Here is a 22,671-nt window from a genome sequence, read left to right on the forward strand (position 1 = left end):
GAATTGTACACGGCTCAACTGGACCAAAAAAAAACATGAACAAATTAAGGTTTGTTTTTGCACTTGTGGTTGTCTCCAGCACGGTTAATCAGTTTAATACTTTGCTCTCCATAGCAAATTGTAGTCCCGCAAAATTTACAAACTATTTTAATATCTCCAAACTGGGTTTGGATATTTGGGACCATCTCCCTTGTCTCTGGACCCGATGGAGTGGGTTGTTTACTTTGGGAGGTGCTGGGAGAAGATTGGGGAGGGTTTCTGGTCAGTTCTCTGACCTCTGCCGCAGCATAGTTGTTTGGGTGCCGGCGTTGCATGTGGCGAATCATGGTGTTGTTGCCAAAAGAATACTTTTTGGCAGGGTTCCCCCTGGAAAGTACAGTGCCACAGATCAGACATGTAACTTTTGGAGCATTAACTTTCTTTAGGTCCCTTGGGATTTTAAAAAACTCCCAAACAATGTGCTCCTTTGGCTTATAGGGGGTATTATCTTCAGGGAGGAACCGCCTCTCCTCCTCCTCCTCCTCCTCCTCCTCCTCCTCCTCCTCCTCCTCCTCCTCTTCTTCTTCTCCACCACTGTGGTGTTGTGGTGGTCCTTGTGGTGGTGGTGGTGGTTGAGATGCTCCTGCTGCTGCTGCTACTGTAGCCATTTCTCACAAACAGGTCTTCCTCAGTCAAAGAACAAAGTGAGAATGAGGAAAAAAGGGGGGGGCTTTCATCGTCTGGAAAAAAACAACTGTTCTGAAACAATGAAAAGTGTTATTTTCAGGTCAATTGACCCGACGTGCTTATGCTACACGCCCCGGGGCGCTTACGTAGCGCAATTGTATGCGCATGGGTGCTTCCGGGTGCGCTTACGCCGTGCGTAACACGCGGACGCCGCTACGCGATACGTCACGATGATGTTTTTGTTTGCGGCAATAGCGCAAACGGGATGCTTACCGGTACGCGCATTGGGGCGCGCCGCAAGACTGCATTTTTCGGTGCGCACACGGGTACGCGTACCGGGAGCGCTCCAGGGCAAAAAAAAACCATGAACAATATACATTAAAAAAATAGTATTACATAAATATAAAATATAGGATTCATTATAAAAAAATTATATTTGATAGCAATAGAAATATGCTATTAAAAAAAATTTGAAATGCACTGAAAAAAACATAGGTTTGAGGCACTATATATAGTTAGGAATTAGCATTTACAAAAACTATGAAATTCACTGAAAAAACCATAGGTTTCACACCAGTTATAGTTAGGAATTAGCATTTAAAAAACCTATGAAATTCACTGAAAAAACCATAGGTTTCACACCAGTTATAGTTAGCTGGAAATTTTACTGACCTAAAACCATTGAAATTCCCACGTTATAGTTAGTTGGACTCACTATAACCTGCGCGCCTGCAATGCACTGCTGATGACGTCACATATTACATCACTCATGACATGGTCAGTGACATCATTCATGACATCACTGATGACACCATCCAGTGAATGTGTGTCTTTCTGAAAAAAATATGTTTTATATATGTATATGTAAATGTCGATGGAAGAATAAATGTTTAAATAAGTGTCTTAATGGATGTTTTATTTTTAATTGATTGGTTAACTGGCTTATTAAGTGTATCTTAGTGAATACATATATTAGCGAGTATTGTTTAAATATATAAATGTTTGTATCAGTGTTTCACTTCGTGTATAAGTGGCTGCATGGGTTGGTGAGTAGCTACATGTGTGTGTGTATATGGGTTATTAGATGTTTTTTGTATCAGTATGAGTGTCTGTATGGTTTGGTGGGGGTGTTACTTAGCACATAGATGCATCAATGACTGACTCACTGTTTGTATGTGTTTTGAAGACAGCATATGTGCAGGACTGTATGGGTGGAGGAGTGTGTATATGGGTCTGTTAAGTAAACAAGAACTTGCATTCCTGAAAAATGACTTTCCAATAACCCCTTTCTTTTACTTAATACCAAAGATTCACAAGCAAACCACTCCAGTGCCCGGCCGGCCCATCATTTCGGCCCAGGGCAGCTTGTTGGAATCTGTCTCACGTTATGTGGATCATTTCCTACATGAGTTTGTGGAATCATTACCCTCTTACATCAAGGACACGGGACATTTTCTATCCCAAATCAATGATATTGTATGGGACAATGAGTCAATTTGGATAGCGCGTGATATAGATTCCCTTTATACTAGTATAGCACATCATGATGGACTGAATGCTGTCAAATACTTTCTGAGCAAACGTGATATTGCCTTTAGTCAACATAGCAATATGCTTCTGAAAATGTTGGATCTTTGTTTAAACAACAATTACTTCCTATATAATAAGGAAGTTTACCAGCAGTTAAGAGGAGTGGCCATGGGGGCATGTTTTTCCCCCACCTACGCATGTCTCCATGTGGGGTGGTGGGAGGAGCATGTCCTCATGGGGTCACTCGCAACTAATTTCCCTAACAAAATAGCACACTTCTGGCGATTTATAGATGATATCTGTATGGTGTGGAGAGGGTCTGTGGAATCAGCTACTGAGTTTGTGAGAGCTATTAATGATAATCATCTTAATCTTAAATTCACGTCACAGATCAGTAAAGTAATGATCCAATTCTTGGACGTTGAGATCTATGTCCAGAATGGGAAACTCCAGACTAGACTTCATAGAAAGCCCACAGCGGGCAATTCTATATTGCACGCCGGAAGTGCGCACCCGGGTCACCTCGTGAAAAGCATCCCCTACGGGGAATTCCTGCGTATCCGCAGGATATGCAGTTCGGAGGTTGACTTGGAGAAATGTCAAACTGAGGCATTTAAGAGATTTATTGCTAGAGGCTATCAAACCACTGCTCTCAGAGAGGCTTTGAATAAAGCAAATGAGTTGAACCGAGATGAATATTTAAACTCCACTACAGCCATCAGGATAAGACAAGAATCTATATCTGAGGTCCCTGAGAGAATAAGCATGATCACTACCTACAACAGTGAGGAGAGGAAATTGAGAGGCATTCTTAAAAAACACTGGCCCCTGTTAAAAACAGATATTAGTGTAGCCCCTTTGCTTCCTGAGGAACCCACAATAACTTTCAGAAGGGCACCCTCTATGCGGGATGCCCTGGTTAGATCTAGTCCAGAGGTTGTTCCTAAAAAAGAGGGGTTATTTGAGAAGTCAGGTTTTTACAAGTGCATCTCGTGTAGAGCTTGTAAATTTGGTGTTTCCACCAAGGAGTACAAATCTGCATTTGATCCATCTCCTATTGCGATAAAGGGGCATTACACTTGCCGGTCAGATTTTGTGGTTTATGTGCTCCAATGTACTTGTGGGCTCAAGTAGGTTGGTAGCACTAAGCTACAAGCCTTTAATCGCATACTCCAGCACCTCAGGGCCATTGTCAATTCCGATGAAAAATACCCGGTCGCTCGGCATTTTGGCTTGGTCCATCAGAGGAATGTAAATCATTTAAGCTATTTCATTGTTTACGGAGTCCCTAAAAGTATCAGAGGTGGCAATAGAGAAAAATGCCTCAGACAGTTAGAGAGCAAGTATATCCTGCTATTAGATACGAGGATTCCTAATGGATTAAACACGGGAGAGGACCTTCATTGTTTTTTATAACATCTAGTCAATGAATCTGGCCATATAACTTCATGGGCCAGCCTTCCAGCTGTAATATGTTTATAGCCTCCCCGAATCCAGCCATCAGCCTGGTTTGACTCTTGGAGTACATTTCAGAAATTATGAATTCTAATCTAAATGGTTTTATTTTCCTTGTATCTATCCCGTGTGTAATAATTACTGTACACAGTCACTGTCTGGGATTCATTTCCCCTTTTATAAGATCGCCTGCAGTGTCATGCTGATTGATATATAAATCTATTGTTATAAGAGGGTATGATTGATCCGCTCTGGGCTAATACATCCAGTTTACATGCAGTATCCTTATGGGGTGATTATTAAGGCACTATGTCCTAATATGGGTTCCCTCAAATATACTTAAATGTGCAATATGGATTTGGGATACTTGTTGGTCATTCATTGTAGTCACGTTGTCTCGATAGGGTTTCTGGGTAGTCTTTAATATTAGTCCATAAACATGTAAACCTCCTAAAATGGTGTAACATGGTTGGGCCTGAGTTTTCCCTTACACTTTTCCGATTCACTTTCCTGTAATATTTCGGCCAGCCGCATATGAGGTACTCAAGGGTCAGGGACCTGACTCTTAATTTGGCTGAATTTGCACCTTGGCACTTTATATTTTGCTCTAGGGTTTTTGCACTTTAGGGATTATAGCAATTAACACTAGCACTTTAGCGGGCAACTTTAATGGTAATAACTATTTTGCACTATCATCCTGTGGACCAGTGATTCTAATATCGAATCAATATTGTATATATAATGTATTTAAACGGACATGAATTTAACAGATCTGCAGTTTGTAAATATTGTACAATAAGGTATAGAAAACATTGAGAAATTGTATATAATTCTGTCAATGTATTACATTTACACTTAGACTATTTTCTAATTGTATATACTTACTTTTTAACCGTTGTAAATATGGGTCTGTTTTTCACTGTGGATGAACTACATTTCAGTGTTTTTTCAGTTTCCATTATTGTGTACGCCCTGCTTTTGTGTTAATTAGTCACCCTTTATAAGCATTTTCATTGGTTTTGTTTGGCATGTGATCAAGGTCACCGTGTAGTGACCGAAACGCGTCATGCTGGCGATTGCGTGTGAATAAACCACTTTGAATTTACTCTTCGCGCTGTGTAGTGGTCTGTACCTGTGGGTTTCGTTGATGCGGATTGGATTTCTGTCCATTTGCTGATGCAGCGGAGCAGGATTGTGAACCGTGTATGTATATATATATATATATATATATATATATATATATATATATATATATATATATATATATATATATATATATATATATAGGATACAACTTGCCCTTGCATTGGGAAGGCACACTGCACTGCTCGCCATCCGGCTATGAAATGCTTCCTGCTTTCTCCTCTCTGACTTGCATTAAGTTTTGCCGACGCGTTTCTGGGCACCACGCCCCTTCTTCTTGGGCTGGAAAAAAGCACACATGCAATGACTGCTTGTCATTATCTTTATTCAGCAGCGTCCCCGCCTTAATTGATTACAGGGCATTGTGGGGTTTGAAGTTCTGCTTCTTGTCGTGTTCCTTGCAGTCAAATCGAGTGTGCCATGAATCTCCAAATTAAAAGTCCAGACATACATTAGTGTCATATGCAAGGCTCTTGGTTGCTTAGTCTCTATCTCGTAATGTGGGTTTGCATAGAATATATATTTTTTCAGTTTCTAAGCACCTGTCGGGAAGAAATTGTGTACTGGGTTTTTAGTAATGGGAAATCAAACTGATTATAACAATGTTGGAAGGCCAGCGACAATACACTTATGATAGCATTGTTTCTTTTGGAGACTTTCGAACAGCAAGTGATAACAGGCAAGTATATACTTAGTATACATGTATGTTGTAGGTTTGAATTTATGATATATCATGCCATTCCACCATCTGCCATTTGGTCATATGCCTCCTAACACGCTCTGAAGCTGCCTTCAAATGCTATTTAGTGAAATACGTATTTGTTTATAAAAATGTAACTTAGTAGAAGACTTGTTTAGAATACCTATTGGAAGCCTCTTTGGATACAATTCTGTAAGATATTTATGGATGCTATCCAAATTATGAATTTGGACTATAGGCAAATATAACATAAGTAATAGAAAAAGTATTAAAATTAAAAGTGTAGCTATCTATCTGATATATATATATATATATATATATATATATATATATATATATATATATATATATATATATATATATATATATATATATAGAGAGAGAGAGGCTCGCTACCTCACCGAAGCCCGCCGTCATTGAGAGGCAGAGGAATCACGACATGTTTTGAATATATATATATATATATATATGTATATATATATATATATATATATACACACACTTTAATGCATTCTGCTATTCTGCTTAAGAAATTGAGTGCACCACTTAAGAACAGACAATGAAATGTAACGCATAAAATATTTCTTGTATATCTTGTATACTTAAGTAGGTTTGTGGATTACTATTTAAAAGAATAAGAGGAACCTCTGTTTTGGTGTAAAAATAATAGTTTCTTATCAAGCAATTGTATTTTCTTAATTGGGTCAAAGGCAAATTTGAATGTCATGTTATTAGTAATGCATATATACAGTAAATATTTGGATAACACTTGTGTGCTCAATGTTTTTCTAATCACAGCCAAGAACTGGGTATGCAATAGCTACCGATGTGGCGAGAAGAGAATATCTGGGAGTCTCTGTTCCTGTTCTGATGACTGCAGAGGAGCTGGAGATTGCTGTCTCAACTATAATACTGTTTGCTTGGGTAAATTTAATTTGACATCACTTTACAGTTTGCTATTTAACATATGGGAATTGATAGTCATTGTTTAAGTTTATTCCTAGGCTTTGATATTTTTCAGAGGAAAATAGCAATGCTTTGAAATTGTAAACAACCTTGAGATTCTGGCAGATTCATTTAATCCATTCTGCTGAACCCAGATCCAGGTATTGACTGAGGACACTTCAAGATATACAACACATCACAGAGGGCCCACAATCTCTAACTTCACCCTATAGGCCATTCTGGGCTACCAATCACCACTGGTCACCAAGCCACCCATTCTCTTACCTGTTTACCACGCATGCCCTATAAGAAAATAGATTGTGGTGCAAAAGGTGTTCACCCTATGGGTGGATTTCCCTGGCTTACCTCACAGCCTGTGGTGTATCCTTCCACTCCTAAATCAGGGTCCATAACGATTCCGATTCCTTCACAGATGCACTGACAAAACATTTCTAGATTGCATTCCGTATCCCAAACCTGGCATGATCTCTCACTCATTCTCTTTTCATTTTTTTTTCTAAACCACTCAAAGATAAAGAAGTCAAATGTATGTGAATATTGAGATCTCTCTTCTCTAACACAATGTGAAACCAACGTGAAAGTCACTCAAGGTAGCATGGCATGAATCCAGGACTATACAGTAATTCAATCCTCAAATCATCTATTACAAAACACTCTTTCTGTCGTATCCTAGCCATAAAGATGTTAAACAAAGGATTCTTCCTAACATTTCAGAGCCTCCTTAAATCCTCATGCCCTGAATCAATCTCCTTCTCTAACGTGACTTGTATATCCCTCAATCCTTAGGTATTTCAGCTTTTAGCCGCTTATCTTATGCTTCACAAAAGAATCTACACTGGTTGTAAACCTCAAACTCAGTACCTGAGGCCTTCTAAGGCTCTTTTCTTGCACCTCTCATGAAAAAAACACTTGATTTCACGGTTCTCAGTAATGTAATGGTGCCTCTGAAGCCATTCTCCTTTGTAATAATGCTTAATGATTGACTGCCAAGATGTGAATTTGTCACCCTTCATGTCCAAGAGGCCACCGGCGAGGATGTGGATGTCTCACAACTTCCCACCCAAAGCCAGAAAGCGTTCTGCAGCCCATGGCAATTTTCTGAATGCTGATCAGTGCTATGGCACGAGGATGTCCTCTGTATTCAGTCTTTTTGGGTGTTCTGTCTTTAACTCCATGCATTGCTAACAGTAAAGGCCAGCCCCCTGAGCAATAATCATAACCAGAGAGGTGTCAGTGTAAAGGTTAGATTTGCTCCTTTTCAGTGTCCGTTCCAACGATATCTGTCTTTAGTAGATCACTGATTGGGAATTGTCACAGGAAAGTAACCCTCTAGCAGGGATTCACGCACTCAACACAAACATTTTACTTTTTTAAGTTCTATTTATTGCCATTTTACACTTTTACAATTACAGCAGTGTGACATGAGGTGTCCGATTTAAAACGCAAGTGAAATTTGTTTTCCGTGAATAACACTCTAGTTCGTTCATATCCAAATACTACCATTGGTCCACACAGTTGCTGGTCCCAGGAGATATCCCCTTGCTTTGATGATAGAAGCAATACAATGGAAAAGATAATATGACATTTGGGGGAAAATGATGAGCCAATTCCCTAATAAACAGTGGAAAAACATGGAAAACAAAAAATCCAAGGAAATTGGGAAACGTACAGAAAAGGGACCCAGTCAACATCGTGCCACCTACCTCTAATACTTGTTGGTAGTGACCTTTTGGTATCTGAAATGTAGGTTGGGGGAGGGGGGCGGGAGCCAGATACCTATTTCCGGGTGGTTTTCCTCCTGGCTTCAGAATATGTGCTGTCTCTGATCAGGACCGTACCACCCATCCCGCCTGTTGGATGGGGAGATCTGTACTCCTTCATCCGTTAATTCTAGGCAGAACCCCGGGGCTAAGGTCCTATGTGTGCTCCTCGACTCATCTCTGTTATCTCATCACCTCTGTCACCTGGTGCCCCAGCTTCTTCCTCCCAAGGTGCACCATCACTCCTCTCATGAGCATCCCCGGGCCATTCTCCAAATGTTCCCATGCCACTAACACTTCAGTCCATAGGTTCACTGTAGGGCGGATCCTCACCCCTCTAACCTCTTCCCGGACCAATGACTGTTCCTCAGCTCTTGCCCACTGAGTTACGTCTGCTTTCCAGGCCTGGACTTTTGTCCTACTGTCAATTTCCAGGTCATAGCTCTGTGCATTCTTGGGTCCATAAACCTCATATCAACTTTCCTTGTGGATGGGAACAGAGGGGTGAGTGCCTAAGCGTGGCGTCTAGGGCAGAAAGCACCTCTCCCAATAGGGTTACAGTCGGGGGCAACACCACACCATAAGAGCAAAGTCAGTGCCTCAGTGTCCACATCTGGGGCAGGAGCGGGGGTCACCTTCATAAACTACTTGGATTCTATGTGGTGTCATGTATGTCTTGTGCACATAATTGAATTGGAGGTATTCCAACCTCGTGTGCCAAGTGTTTTTTGGGGGGAGGCGAATATGTTTTCCTACTCAGAGTCATTGCTGCAGGATCCGCTCCCATTTAGTCCGCAAAGTAGTTAAGGGACAGCAGACCAGAGAGGGATCGGTAAAACCAAGTCACCAGGTGTCTAGCTGTGCCAATCGAGACCAACAACTGCAGGACAGTGAGTGTCAGGGGTTTCTCCCAGTCTTCGGCCCACAGGTCCCGAAATGCTCATGGTTGTGCCTCATATGTAAGGAACTGTCCCAACGGCAAATTATAACACTCCATCAGATCCTCCAGTGGAAGTAAGGTGCCCTACTGATAGCAGTCCCCGACCATCGCAAACCCAGCGTCTGTCCAGGCTGATAATTTCCCAACAGTAAAATATGAGAGGGGTTCACCATGTGGAAGCCCCACCAAGGGCAGTGCCGGTGCATATAGTAGTGTTCCTGCAGTTTTTAGGACACAGCGGCACCACATTTCAGAGCTGCTGACAGTTGTTGATGGGCAAAGCAGTTTTGCCAATAGAGATTCCATTTGTGCTGAATGCCCCTTTAACCCCAGCTCCTCTTGGTTAGCCCATTACAACCACAGTGAAATCCACTGGACCTGGGAAGCCAGGAAATAATGTTCGAAGTCCGATGCACCTAAATCCCCTGCTTCAGGAGATTCCCGAAGGATAACCAGTCACACCCTATGCTGGCCCCCATCCCATATCAGGTCTTGTAACAAGGTGTCCAGTTGCTTGAACCATGAGGCCGGCACTACCACCAGCAAGTTTGTGAAAAAAATATTGGAGCATCGGGAGCATAACCATTTTAGAGATTGATATCTGGGCCATGATGGACTGCTTAAGCAAGTGCCAGAAAGGAACACAAGACCTCAAATTACCCTCTCAAAGGTCCTCCAGTGTATGAAATATCTGGATCCCCAGTTATCTAAAAGAAGTGGGTGACCACATCCAGTCTGGAGAAAGACCTGGCGGTTGCTACACCCTGGGAGAAACTGAGTATATCTGGATTTTGGTCTTATTAACCCGGAAACCGGACACCACTTCAAAATCCTGCAGGAGCTCCAAGGCTCTGGCAATGCCAGAGGTGCTGTCCCCCAGGTAGAGAAGTAAATTAGCCACATAGAGGGAGATAATATCTTCTTATCACTCGTCCATCACACCTCTGCCATGACCCTCTTGTCTAAAAAGTTCCACAAGAGGCTCAATAGCCAGGGGCAAACAACAGCAGCATCCCTGCCTTGTGCCCCTACACACCCGGTATTGTGGGAAGAATGTGGTACCAGTCTTACCTCTGGTCGTCGGGGCATTGTGTAGCAATTTAACCCACATGACCCAATTCTCTCCCAGGACCACCTGTGTCATTCCATTGAATACAAAATTCCATTTCACTATGTCAAACTCTTTTTCAAAGTCCACTGATGTCAGTACTGCTTCCTGATTCACAAGGACTTCTGGATGATTCATCACTTGAGAAAAGCCGCCTAATATTTTGAGAAGTGTTGTGGGTGGGGATAAAACCACTCTGGTCTGCATGTACTAATGCCCTCCGGTATGGGAGTAATCGGATAGCCAACACCTCACTAAGAATCTTGGAGTCTAGTTTGAGCATAGAGAAGAGATGGAACTCTGTGACCCGGGCTCCTTGTGTCTTAGTCTTGGGTAGGGGAATAACCACAGCTTTGTTAGTGCATTCTTTGAGAGTACAACGCTGCCAAGAGTCTGCATATAACCTCAAGCCGCAGGGCTGAGGTCCCAGTGTAGGTTGCATAGAACTCAGTTGGTAGGCTTTTGGGCCCGGTGATTTGCCCTTCGCCATACCTTTGCTAGCCGCATTATCTCCTGGACAGGTATGGGGCCTCCCAAGACTTTGTAGTGCTCTTCAGGTAGTCTATTCAGTGGCATGGTAGCCAAAAAGGCAGACCCAGCCTCCACCAAGCAAGTTATAGAGGTGGCAGGCAAACATTCATAATAATTGCAGAACTCCCTATTAATGGAAGTGGGAGAGTACAGGAACTGCCAATCTCCTTGCTGGATGTGTGTAATGGGGTACCCCCGAGATTCCAGCCTGATAAGCCATGCCAATAATCGGCCCGACTTCCCTTCCTCTTCATTTGCCCTACTGATATATTGCTTATAATTGTGATTGCACAGCCTCTCTAGGTTAGCATTGTATGGTTCTCTCGTCTCCTGAGCCTCATCTAATGTTGCTGGACAGGTACCAAGGGCATTAGCCAGAGTATGCAGTTTGTCCTCCAGAATTTGGAGCTCCTTATCGAACTTCTTATGAGTACCAGCAGTTTGGCCAATACAATGGCCCCGCATCACAAACTTAAAGGCCTCCCATTCTAGTATATTCGATGATGTGGAACCGTGGTTATTAGTGAAGTAGTTTGAGATCGCCTCTGCCAAGGAATTACGATAGCATGCTTCCTCCAGAGAGGCTGGGTTGAGCCACCATGGAGGGGCAGATGGGTGCTCCCCATCACTGTAAACCCCAACAAAACAGGGCTGTGATTGAATAAAGTGCGTCCTAGGTTTTCAGAGTGGACAATGTTTTGGGTAAGTCTTTGGGAGCACACAACAATCTATCTGAGTGTGTAGGCTATGGACATGAGAGAAATATGAGAAGTCATGTTTTTCCCCGTACTGGGTCCTCCAGATATCTACCATCCCCTAGCGTCTCAACCAGTCTGTAGTCCCTCTGCCAGCTTACCCGCAGTCGTCTTCCCCTAGTGGGGGAGTCGAGTGGTCAAGTTGTACATCCAGTACACAATTAAAATCACCCCCCAATAGTAGGCTATCAAGTGGCAGGCCAGCTTCACTCCAGGAGGACATGCCTGCCCCCCCTGTCTATAATTGAGCAGATGAGCCCAAACTGTGTCTTTGCCCTTATCCATATCAAGGTCTCCCTAGCGTATGCGAATAGGAAGTGGCATAGAGCTGGACCTGTCATCTACCTTTCAATCGATCTACCTCAGCTACAACTAAGTGCATCTCCTGGAGCATGGCCACTTGTACTCCCTTCCGTCTGAGATACCTACGGATACCATGTCTCTTTGAGGCCAATCCCATCTCCCAGATATTCTATGACATAAATGTTAATGCCTGTCAGGGTTTACTGTGTGAAATCACAGAGCACCATATCTTCCTTCATCTCCTGGGTTCCCCCTTCCATGCCCCCCACCCCCGTAGCCGATCGTGTGGTCCCGGTGCAAACAAAGAGAATAGGGGGGTAAAAAAGGAAGGCATGATCAGTCCCCAACCCTAACTCCCTAACCCAAGGGCAGCTCAGCAACGGCTGGCAGTCTAAACTGATTAATATGAACATACTCTTAATGAATACTACCACCAGTCAGCCTATAAGGGCCACTCTGTGAGGGGCAAGTCAAGAGTTATGTACCAGTACCATGCAATACCGGCCCACACATGTTTAACAAACCAAAGTTCCCCCGGCTGGCAATCTGCACCACACACAATGTGGTGTATTCAATGAGCGTAAAAGGGTAGTCTTAGACCAAAAGGCTCCACCCACCCCTACACCCAGACACCTCCTGTCTTTGCATCAGCAGAGCTACACATAATAAAGGATATCAAACGAGTTCATCTGCTGTCTGGGGCGTTACCACAGGGAGTCCAGTCTCATTTTTTTGTGAGTACACAATCAGACCTCACTGATTTATGTTCAGAGGAGGAGTCCACCCCTGAGGTCTCCTTATGCACGACTCAGTTTCTGCTATCGCCTGCAGCACTGCCGCTTGTTCCATTTCGGTCTGTGAGGGAGATGAGCCATCAAAAGCTATACGGAACCTGGAGGGGAACATCAGGGAGTACTGTATATCATTGTCATGGAGGGCCTTTTTAACCTCCAAAAATGAGGCCCTTCTGGCCTGCACCACTGCTGTAAAATCCAGGAATATGGAAAACCTCCCATTGTCCATGTCAAAGCCCCCCCGAACATGCCCTCTGCAGTATGATATCTTGGTCTCTGGAGTGCAGCAGCCTGGCCACCACCGGTATGGGGGGCCTGCCTAGGGTCAGTGGGTGAGGCGGGTCCTGGTGGGCTGGTTCCAATGCGAAAAAGGAGGTCAGCAAGCTTGGGGCTACCTCTGTTCACAGCCAGTCTTACATATAAGCCACCATGTTGCCCTTTTCAACTCCCTCCGGGAGACCAGCTACCCTAATAGTGTTACCTTCTGCATCATCTGTACGTCGTTCAAGAAGCTGAGCCCTGTCTCTCAGTTTGGACATTTGGCTTGTAAGTGTTGTACATTTTGGTTTGAGTTCCATGATAGAGGTCTCCACTCCTTTTTGACTAGATCCACCAACTTCTGGTGTTTCACCTGCAATAGGCCAAGCCCCACGGTCACTGTACTTATGTTCTGTTGAAGGATAGCCTTGGTATCAGTTATGGCCATCAAGATCGTGTCCAGCTGGAGCCCTATTGGATCCGCAGGATGGACGATATCCCCATCCATTTTCACTTCTTGTTTTCCCCATCTGCATGGCCGAGGCGGGGACCGGGCACCTGTAAAGTCCTGTGCAACTCCACTAGTGGGGCATGGGCAAGTCCTCACTGCGACACCAAAGGCAAGATGTTCACCCCGTCCTGCCTCCCAGTCCCACCGGTCACTCAGAGGGGTGACAAAGCGGTCTCACAGATCACAAACTTAGTATAGGGCTTCAGAGAGGTCAACAACATCCCCCTCCCCCCCCCCCCCCCCAGGGGTAGGGTGTGCTGTGGTATGTATGTTTTTAGTCGCACATGGAGTGTTCTTGTGGTGCAGGTGAGGGTGCCATGAGGATCCACTATCTAGGGGTAAGCGGTAATCACTGTATGCACCTAGGGCCCCGGTTCCCTAGGGAGGGACAGCAGAGGTGGAAATGCTTCTTGCCACCACCCCTCATACTCCTCTAGCGCGGGGGACCCAGGCTTCTCGCAGCAGATGCTGCTCTCTCACTGTGACTCTGGTAGACTTTCAGGGCCCCGCTTTCCCAGCACTGCTTCGTTAAGTGGCCAGCCCCCTCCAAAACTCCAGGCCACAGTTCTATGTGGAGGTCACAATGCCTGTCCCCTCTTACCGGGGCTGTCCTGGCACGCCCCCCCTCGACACACTTTAGTTAGAAGTAAAGGAGGAATCCATGCCTAGGGATGGCATATTGCTCTCTAAAAGGGAACACAAGAGTCTTTCTGACACCTGGAGTGGTCCCAGTTTCTCTGTCCTGGAATCAAAAAGTACCATGAGACACCAGGGACTTTTTTATTTAACAAAAAGGGTGGAGACTATGCCAACCCTAGCATTGGATGGAGAATCCCATCACCTTGTACTAGACAGACTTCCTGACCTCCTGTGGGCCAATTTGGGGATTAGAACTCAATCTGTTCACCCCAAAAGGGCAGAAAGCCCACGGGATATCAGGGAAAACAAAAGAATATATAACAAAATAATGGTTGGAGGCTGACCCATCCAGGTATCATGCTGTCTTCCCAACCCTCGTGGCTAGACATTTTGTCTGACTGCTCACCTTGGTGGGGGGGGGGGGGGGCGGGGGGGGGAGGGGGAGTTGGTGGGACAGGCAGATTGGGGGTTTACCCTCTATATGGTTACCTCACAGGGGAGGAAAGCGCATTAGACACCAGAGAAAATGTTTTTTCCCAATAAAAAGAAGTGGGTGGAGTGGCCAGCCCAGCCTGACATCGGGCTGAAACCCTTAAGCCCTAAACTCCAGACATCTATTCTTCCTTCCCAGGAGCAGCTTGGGGGGGTATCCTCAGTCTGCTTGCCTTAATGCGACTGAAGGACCCTTGTTGCAAGGAAAAATAATTGTAAAAAGAAAGGATTGGGTGGGAGTACTGCCTGTCCTGACTTTAGGCCATCCACATGCCTTAGCCAGCCTTTCTTTGAGAATAGAAAGCCCACTAGAGTCCAGGGAATATTGTTTGAACAAAGAATGGTTGTCTTGGGCAGCCTCTCTGGCATTGAGCCATCCCTCCCATCCTCATAGTCCTACCTAGACAGACATTTGGCTTCAGTTGCAAGACAGATTGGGGTTTACTCCTAGTCTTTTCACAGCCCAGTGGGCAGGAAACATATTTTAAAAAGAAATGGGATGTGTGCTGTCTTGTCCTACCACTACCCTGCACCTCTTCTTCTGCCCCCCATCCATGTACTGCATACTTTGTTTTCCTCAGGAAGGCTGAAAGCCCACTAATGGCCAGGGATTGGAATACAAAAAGGAACAGAGTAAGGAGGCAGACATTCTTGGCACTTGGTGGCCATCCCAACTTGGCATTGGGCGGCACTGCCCTATCACCAGGTTCCTATGTGTCTTTCTGAATTTCTTAGTGGTGAGATTTGGGGTTAACCAACTTGTCTACTCCAGGGGGCAAAAACCTCACTAGATATTGGGGATTAGTGTTCTAAAAAGGAATGGAGAATATGTCTTGACATTTGACTACTCTCCCATCCCTCGGTAACACAAGACAATCTTTCTGCCTCCATGGGAAGACCGAATGGGGTCTTTACCTCCTCTCTGCTCACACCAGATGGCAAACCATGAACAAAGAATTCCAGATTTCCTCTCATTTTCCATGTATGAGGGATGGTAGAAATATGTTACTTGTAGGTTAATTGGCACCAATGGAACGCTACAAACCCTGGGAGTTTCTCAAGACCCAAGGTTATCCAACGTGGTGTTGATTCTCTGGATCCAATCACAATGGCTTACCCAGAATACCATGCAAATAATAAATATGTGCCTAAAACACCTATTTCCTCTTACTTTCTGTGGGTGATGGTTGCAGTAAAGGGTCACAGGTTTGCAGTACTCTTGGAATCCCACATATCCTGGCCATATTTGAAAACTAAAAACTAAGGGAAACCCAGGGTGGTGTGCCCTGCTTGGGTCATAGCAACTTTGCCCTAATCAGAATATCCAGTGCAACTCCTAACTATATCTAAAAATACCCAATCTCTTCTTTCTTTTCATGGAGCTAGCTGCAACATTTGGGCTATCCATCAGCCTGCATCAAGGGACCTCTACCACCCTGGCCATTTTGGAAAAGACCGAGGGGAATCAGGATAGTATGGCTTTCATGGATCCCAGCATATTTTGTTATTCATGGTGCCATGCAAACAACAAAACTAATCCTCCAAACATCAAATTTCCTCAATTTGAAGACTTATTTGACAAAATAATGGCTTTGCACATTCCCAGTTTTGACCCATTTATGTCCAGTAGGATAGGACTACCCACAAAATAGGGTACCCTTTTCATCAGGTGAGCGAAGGAATGTTGGACATTAGGACTTTTTCTTCTGTCTGCAAGTTCTGTAGGCCTTGATCCCATAAATATGAGGGAATTGAGCTTTTGCACCAATGCTTTGACATTTCCATGGAATTCTGGGTAAGAAAACGTGGTGGGATTGATGCACACGAAAATTACCTTGACACCTCTTGATGTTTAGTTTTTAGTATGTCTAGAGTGGTAGTTTCCATCCATGCCGAACGACCCCAGACACAAATTCCACAGTTAAATGCATCTCAACATTTTTTTGTAATTCAAAGAAAAAGTCTTAACATTTTCGTTTTGCATTTGGGGCCTTTACCATTCTCGGCAATAGACCATTCTGCAGAAGTGAGGTACCTTTTTTTATTGTATAAGTACGGGAATGCTGGGCGGTAAGACATTTCTTGTTACCCACAGATGCAAAATAGTTCCCTAGAAGTGTGAACATTCTGCGAGTTTACTAAAAGATCAGAAAATGGAGTGTGATGCATGTAACAGTGTAAAAAACATGGCATAATATTGACAAAATAGCTAGGGAGAGAATGCACAAAGGAACCACAGAAACCAATAAATTGTATAAAAATATAAATATTTTAATAAGTATACTAATATGCATGTTAAAAACAATTAGTAAAAAAGCATAAATTCAAATGAATTATATAACAAACAAACATACAATTTTCATACAGTGCATAAAGATAATATAAAAAGGTATTATAACAGTGGCAATCAATATTGTTCGAAGCGTGTTTCGGCGTTATGGGGAGCCACAAATAAAATCTGAAAAACATAGTTAATTTACAATTAATCAAAACATGTAAATATCTATTTTATTCTAAAATAGCATTCCAATATACAAGAGTATTTAGAAACAAAAAATTAGATCACAAGCGAAAAGGTACCTTAATGACATTTACTCCCTACTTGTAAAGCTAATAGAATATAGCTAAACAAGGTACAAACTAACATATCTATATTTGAGCAGTTGTAATTGTGAAAAAGGGTATATTCTATAGAGCAAAGAGATGGATGAAGGCTATACCTTGGAATGATTATTGGTACTCTAATAGCAGGACATCCTGTAACAAATTAAGTGCAACAGTAAAGCAAATAAAAATGGGCAAAAGACAGTACACAAGGACATGAATCAAAATTCTGCATACTTTGTCATTAGAACTGAAAGTAATGCCCACACAGAGATTCACAGTTTACGATACCTCATCAGTCACAGACTGTGAATATATGCACATATTCCAAATAGAACCAAACAGGGTGACATCTGAGCGCCAAGGCTCCCTACCGGATATCTGAGTGCTTTGCAAATATTTCATTTATTGAGATCAGCATGCACATACACAAAAACGCAGACCGACATTGCCTCACACAGACAGCCATAAGAAGCCTGTGCGAATACTCTAACAGGCAACACATGAATCAAACAGCAACCTGAACACCACCGGCACACTGGTTGAAACTGCAGAAGACAGCCAATCATAGGGGACAATTAACTAAGTGGCCATTGTATATATATTTCTAGGCAGAATTTACATCTATATCCAAACAAAATGACCTATGGATTGCTGAGTCACGTGTACTACTCTCATCTATCAACTGCCAATCATCTGACTCGTGCATTACTCTACTCCAAACCAGAATGAAGCACAGGAAGAAGAGACAGGCCAGATCAAGCTAAGTCTGAACCTGTATCCCAGGGAGGTTTCTTGCATTTTGGGAGCATCTTGAACTTAGGACGTGTTTCGGAAATGTTCACAAAACCTAGGGCAACTTACTCAACACAATTCTGATGGCTCGAAATGCTTAAAGTGATCTGAACCACTAGCAATTACTCAGGACCAAGAGGATTTGCACATGGTTGGTTGCGACATTAACTGTACGATGGTCAAAAGGTGAACGGATGCATTGGGCTCCTGAGTTACTAGCATTAGCTAATATTAAATACAGCATTTTAATAATCACCTTCCTTTTTAGGTCGAAGCCTGCATTGCAGGGCATGGCCCTGCTGCAGGCAAAGAGATATTGTGAGCAGGGGATTTCAGTATGGCGTGAAGCCACGCCCCTTTTTCCCCTTTTCCCCATTGGCAGGCCTCTGCAAACGGAGGCCTGCCATTGGAAAAAGCTCCTGTTTAGCAGATTTGTCTGCTCTGGATCCACCTCTCGAGGACTCCATGACCTGCCTTACGGTAGGTATTTTTAGAAATATTGCCTTGGCAACCATGAGGCAGGTCAGGGAGTCCTGGAGGGGCGAGTATCAGTATCGTGCGCAGCAAGTAACAATTATCACAGCATGAGACCCCACTTATCACAGCATGTCAACAGGCGCCCCAGGCTGCTGGAGCACTCAACTATAATTAATGTGCAGTTGAGTGCTCCACAGTGCTCCACAGTGTTGGGCGCCTCTCTGCATGCTGTGATAATTATCACTTTGGGGCCTCATGCTGTGATAAACTGAGGGTTAAATCAACATTTTTGCCAATGACAAACATACCTAAACAAATCTACGCCTTTGAACAGGCGGTGCTGTCGTCACTCACAAAATTGGAGAAAAGTAAAAGCTTCACTCATCACAACATCAGTAAGAATCAATTGATGGCCATTAAAGACCTAAAAACAGATACCTCCATCGTAATCAAGCAGGCGGACAAGGGGGGAGCGGTGGTAATTTGGCCGCGAACGATGTATCTATCCGAAGGCAGGGCACATGTAGACAACAGGGAATGGTACAGACCTGTAAAAGAGGACCCAGTGTTTGAGATTCAAAATAAGATCGCCAAATTAACAAAAGAAGGTTTGGATGATGGATTCCTGGGCCCGAAGGAGTTCGAATTTTTAAATAAAAAGTCACCACGAACACCGGTACTATACTTCTTGCCAAAGATCCATAAAAACCAACAGACACCCCCCGGGAGGCCAATTGTCTCCGGATGTGACTCAGCATTGGAACCTATTTCCAAGTACATTGATTTCTTTTTGAAGCCATTTCTACCTCAGGTTAAATCTTACCTGAGAGATATGATTGATTTCATCAATAGATTACAAGATATTACAGTAGATGCTGAGAATGAATTGATGACCACAATGGATGTCAATTCATTATACACACAGATTCCCCAAGACGAAGCCCTTGAAGTTATGGAATTTTACCTTGAACAGCGGGAGAGACCTCATAGGGTCCCCACGACTTTCATTATATCATTGGCAGAAATTTCCTTGAGAAGCAATTATTTTAAATTTGAAAATGAATTTTTCATTCAGATCAAAGGCACGGCCATGGGCTGTCCCTATGCGCCAGAAATGGCTGTGTTGTACATGGCCCAGTACGAAGAAAAATTAATTTATCGGAATAACCCTTACAGAAATAACATCAAACAGTGGGCACGGTATATTGATGACATCTGGCTACTGTGGCAGGGTAGCCAGACTGAACTTGACAATTTTCATGACTGGGTGAATGCAAGACACCCGGACATAAAATTTTCAATTGATTCGAGCAACAAGAAAATGACCTTTTTGGATGTGGAAGTCGGCATCGAAGGGGATAGGTTCTCAACCTCACTATTCAAAAAACAGACAGATAAAAACACCATCTTACATTACAATAGTGCGCATCCCCAAGGTCTGAAACAAAATTTACCATATGGCCAGTTACTGAGGATTAGAAGAAATTGTTCTGAAATAGCCAATTTCGATACACATGCAGCTACATTCTGCGATGAAATGATAAAGAGAGGTTACCCAAAAAAATTGCTAAAGCACTCCACAAAAAGAGCGAGGTATACCCCTAGGGAAGAGCTCCTACAAATAAATCCGAAAAAGGAACTGAATAAATTGGTTTGTGTCACCACATATGGGGGCCATACCAATAAATTCAGACAAATAATACTGCGAAATTGGCACCTACTTGAGGGACTGGAGAACCCTCTGGAGAAACCAATCTTCGCGATGAGAAAAATCCAAGTATCGGCCAACAAATCATCCGGGCGGACAGTTATGTCGCAAAAACCAAGAGTGATCTTATATCACAATGGAAATTAAAACCCATAACTGGACACCACAAATGCGGTATGTGTGCCTCCTGCAGTAGTACTATGGAAGTAAATGAATTTAGTCACAACGGCATCAAATGGAGACATGAGATGCATACAAATTGTAAAAGCAAGAACGTAATTTATGCAGTAATGTGTGCCTGCAACAAAATATATATCGGTAAAACCTGCCAACAAGTGAATGCCAGAATCTCACAACACCGATCACGACTAAAGAAAAGAGTCCCGAATGCCCCAATGGTTGCCCACTTTGTGGCTCTTGATCACAAGGAGTCCGATTTTACTTGGACGGTGCTATCAAGCATTGACCCGAAACATAGGTCACCTAATGTAGAACAAGCGCTGTTACGTAAGGAAGCATACCTCATCATGAAGTTCGATAGTATCAACAAAGGATTGAACTCAATGAGTGAATTGAACAGACTATGAAAACTCCATTACACTGTTTCATTCACTACAACTCCCAGAATGCACCCTTCTGGTGTTCTGGCAATACTCTCCTCTTAGTGGTCAAAAAAGTTTCAAGATTCAGACAGGCAGTTGCCGGTCCAAACAACACTGGTGACTCAGGTTGAGGATTGTATCGAGAGGAGATGCAAGCGGAAAGAATAGGTAAGCGTGTACTTTGAGCCCGCTAAACTAGTTCGAGATTTCACCTTTAAGTACAGCGTCCCTGAACCGGTCCTTTTAATGTTGCAGATTCGTGAAAATTGCACGAGCACTGCCCCACAAGATTGGTGAGAGACACCAACTAACGCGTGAGAATAATCGCGGTGAGTGGTTCAGCGGCTCACTAATCAAAGCGATTGAAACAATTCTAAAATGTAGGCAGAGACTATAATGGCATGCCGGTCACTTTTTTTCACAGAAATACATGGCACGAGTGGTCCCGCTTAATCATAATTAACTAGGAAGGAAAGTAGTAAATACTACTGAACCTTCAAGATACATCGGGAAAGGTAAAACGCTCTGTCTTGGCTTCACATAATTATTGACTGCAAGCAGTGAGTGATGTTAGATAGTTTGATCTAACATAAACACAATGACTTTTATATTTTTAGAAGCATGCACACAGCTTCATTCTAAAGCTTCAAGTGTGACCTTCACCTCTACACCTCAGAGGTAAGGCGCCTTGTTTTCAATCTTATAGCTTCTTTTTTTAAAGAAATTGGGAAACCCAAGGAAGGGGTCCTAATAAGCACACATATGTTGTTTTTCTATCACTAGGATAAGGATTGGAAAAAGATTCATTCAGCCCTGATGAGAGTGTGGGCACAGGAAACCAACACTCGAAACGCGTCGGCATAAAGGACTAAATCCCACAAGTTTGGCATAAAGGATTAAATCCTATAATGTTGTAAATATTGTTGACAAAGGGGACTGAACCTTATCGATTAAAAATATTGTTGATACATATACTGAATAACTAGATGGCATTTCAGTATCTTGAAATAATTGCATTTATGTGTTGATGTCTATTTGATAATAAGTTTGACATCTTTTTTCACTTTACCATTTTCTTTTTCCACCTGTTTGCTTTATTACACGTCATACCATGAAATGAAATGTATTGACTGTATGTTTTCATTTTTTGTACATATGTTGTTGCACAAGTTAGATCACTAAAACGTGTGGCTATGTTTGTGGAGAACTCCTTCTTCTCTTTCTAAAAAACAACACTGTTCTAAAAAAACGAATAAAAGGCACAAGTAACTGCCGAGATGAACATGATAAAGTTGGTTCATTTCTTTTTCTAAGTGGGATTTAACTAAATAACGTGAAGTGTGGGTACTTTCTTCTTTTGTTAAAGATAATTAGGACGGCATGCTCTATTTGCAGCACTGAACATTTTCAAAGAAGGCGAAGCAGCGACATTCATTGGAGACACTCACCCTCACGCCCTCACCCCCTCACTCGCCCTCACCCCCTCACACCTCCTGACCCTTCACACACCTCCTCACCCTCACACCCCCTCACTCTCACACACCCTCACACACCCTCACCCTCTCACCCTCACACACCCTCTCACCCTCACACCCCCTCACCTTCACAGACCCTCTCACCCTCACACCCTCTCACCTTCACACACCCCTCACCCTCACACCGCCTCACCCTCACACCCCTTCACCCTCACACTGCCTCACCCTCACACCCCCTCACATACCCTCACACCCCCTCACACACCCTCACACCCCCTCACTCTCACACCCCCTCAATCTCACACACCCTCACCCCCTCACCCTCACACCCCCTCACCCCCTCTCACCCTCACATACCCTCACCCCCTCTCACCCTCACATACCCTCACTCACTCTCACACCCTCTCCCTCACACCCCCTCACACTGCCTCACCCTCACACCCCCTCACCCTCACACAC

At 43.5% G+C, this 22,671-nt stretch overlaps 1 protein-coding gene across 1 annotated transcript in view; it reads left to right on the forward strand.

Moving 5' to 3' along the window:
- Positions 1 to 22,671, forward strand: part of ENPP1 (ectonucleotide pyrophosphatase/phosphodiesterase 1) — a 612,613-nt gene that overhangs the window by 139,350 nt on the left and 450,592 nt on the right. The window contains exon 4 of the mRNA XM_086927432.1: positions 6,293 to 6,418. Coding sequence (XP_086783558.1) covers positions 6,293 to 6,418 — 126 coding nt within the window. The remainder of the gene's footprint in view (positions 1 to 6,292; positions 6,419 to 22,671) is intronic.

Source organism: Lissotriton vulgaris, chromosome 6 (genome assembly GCF_964263255.1).
Source record: "Lissotriton vulgaris chromosome 6, aLisVul1.2, whole genome shotgun sequence".
Lineage (NCBI taxonomy): Eukaryota > Metazoa > Chordata > Amphibia > Caudata > Salamandridae > Lissotriton > Lissotriton vulgaris.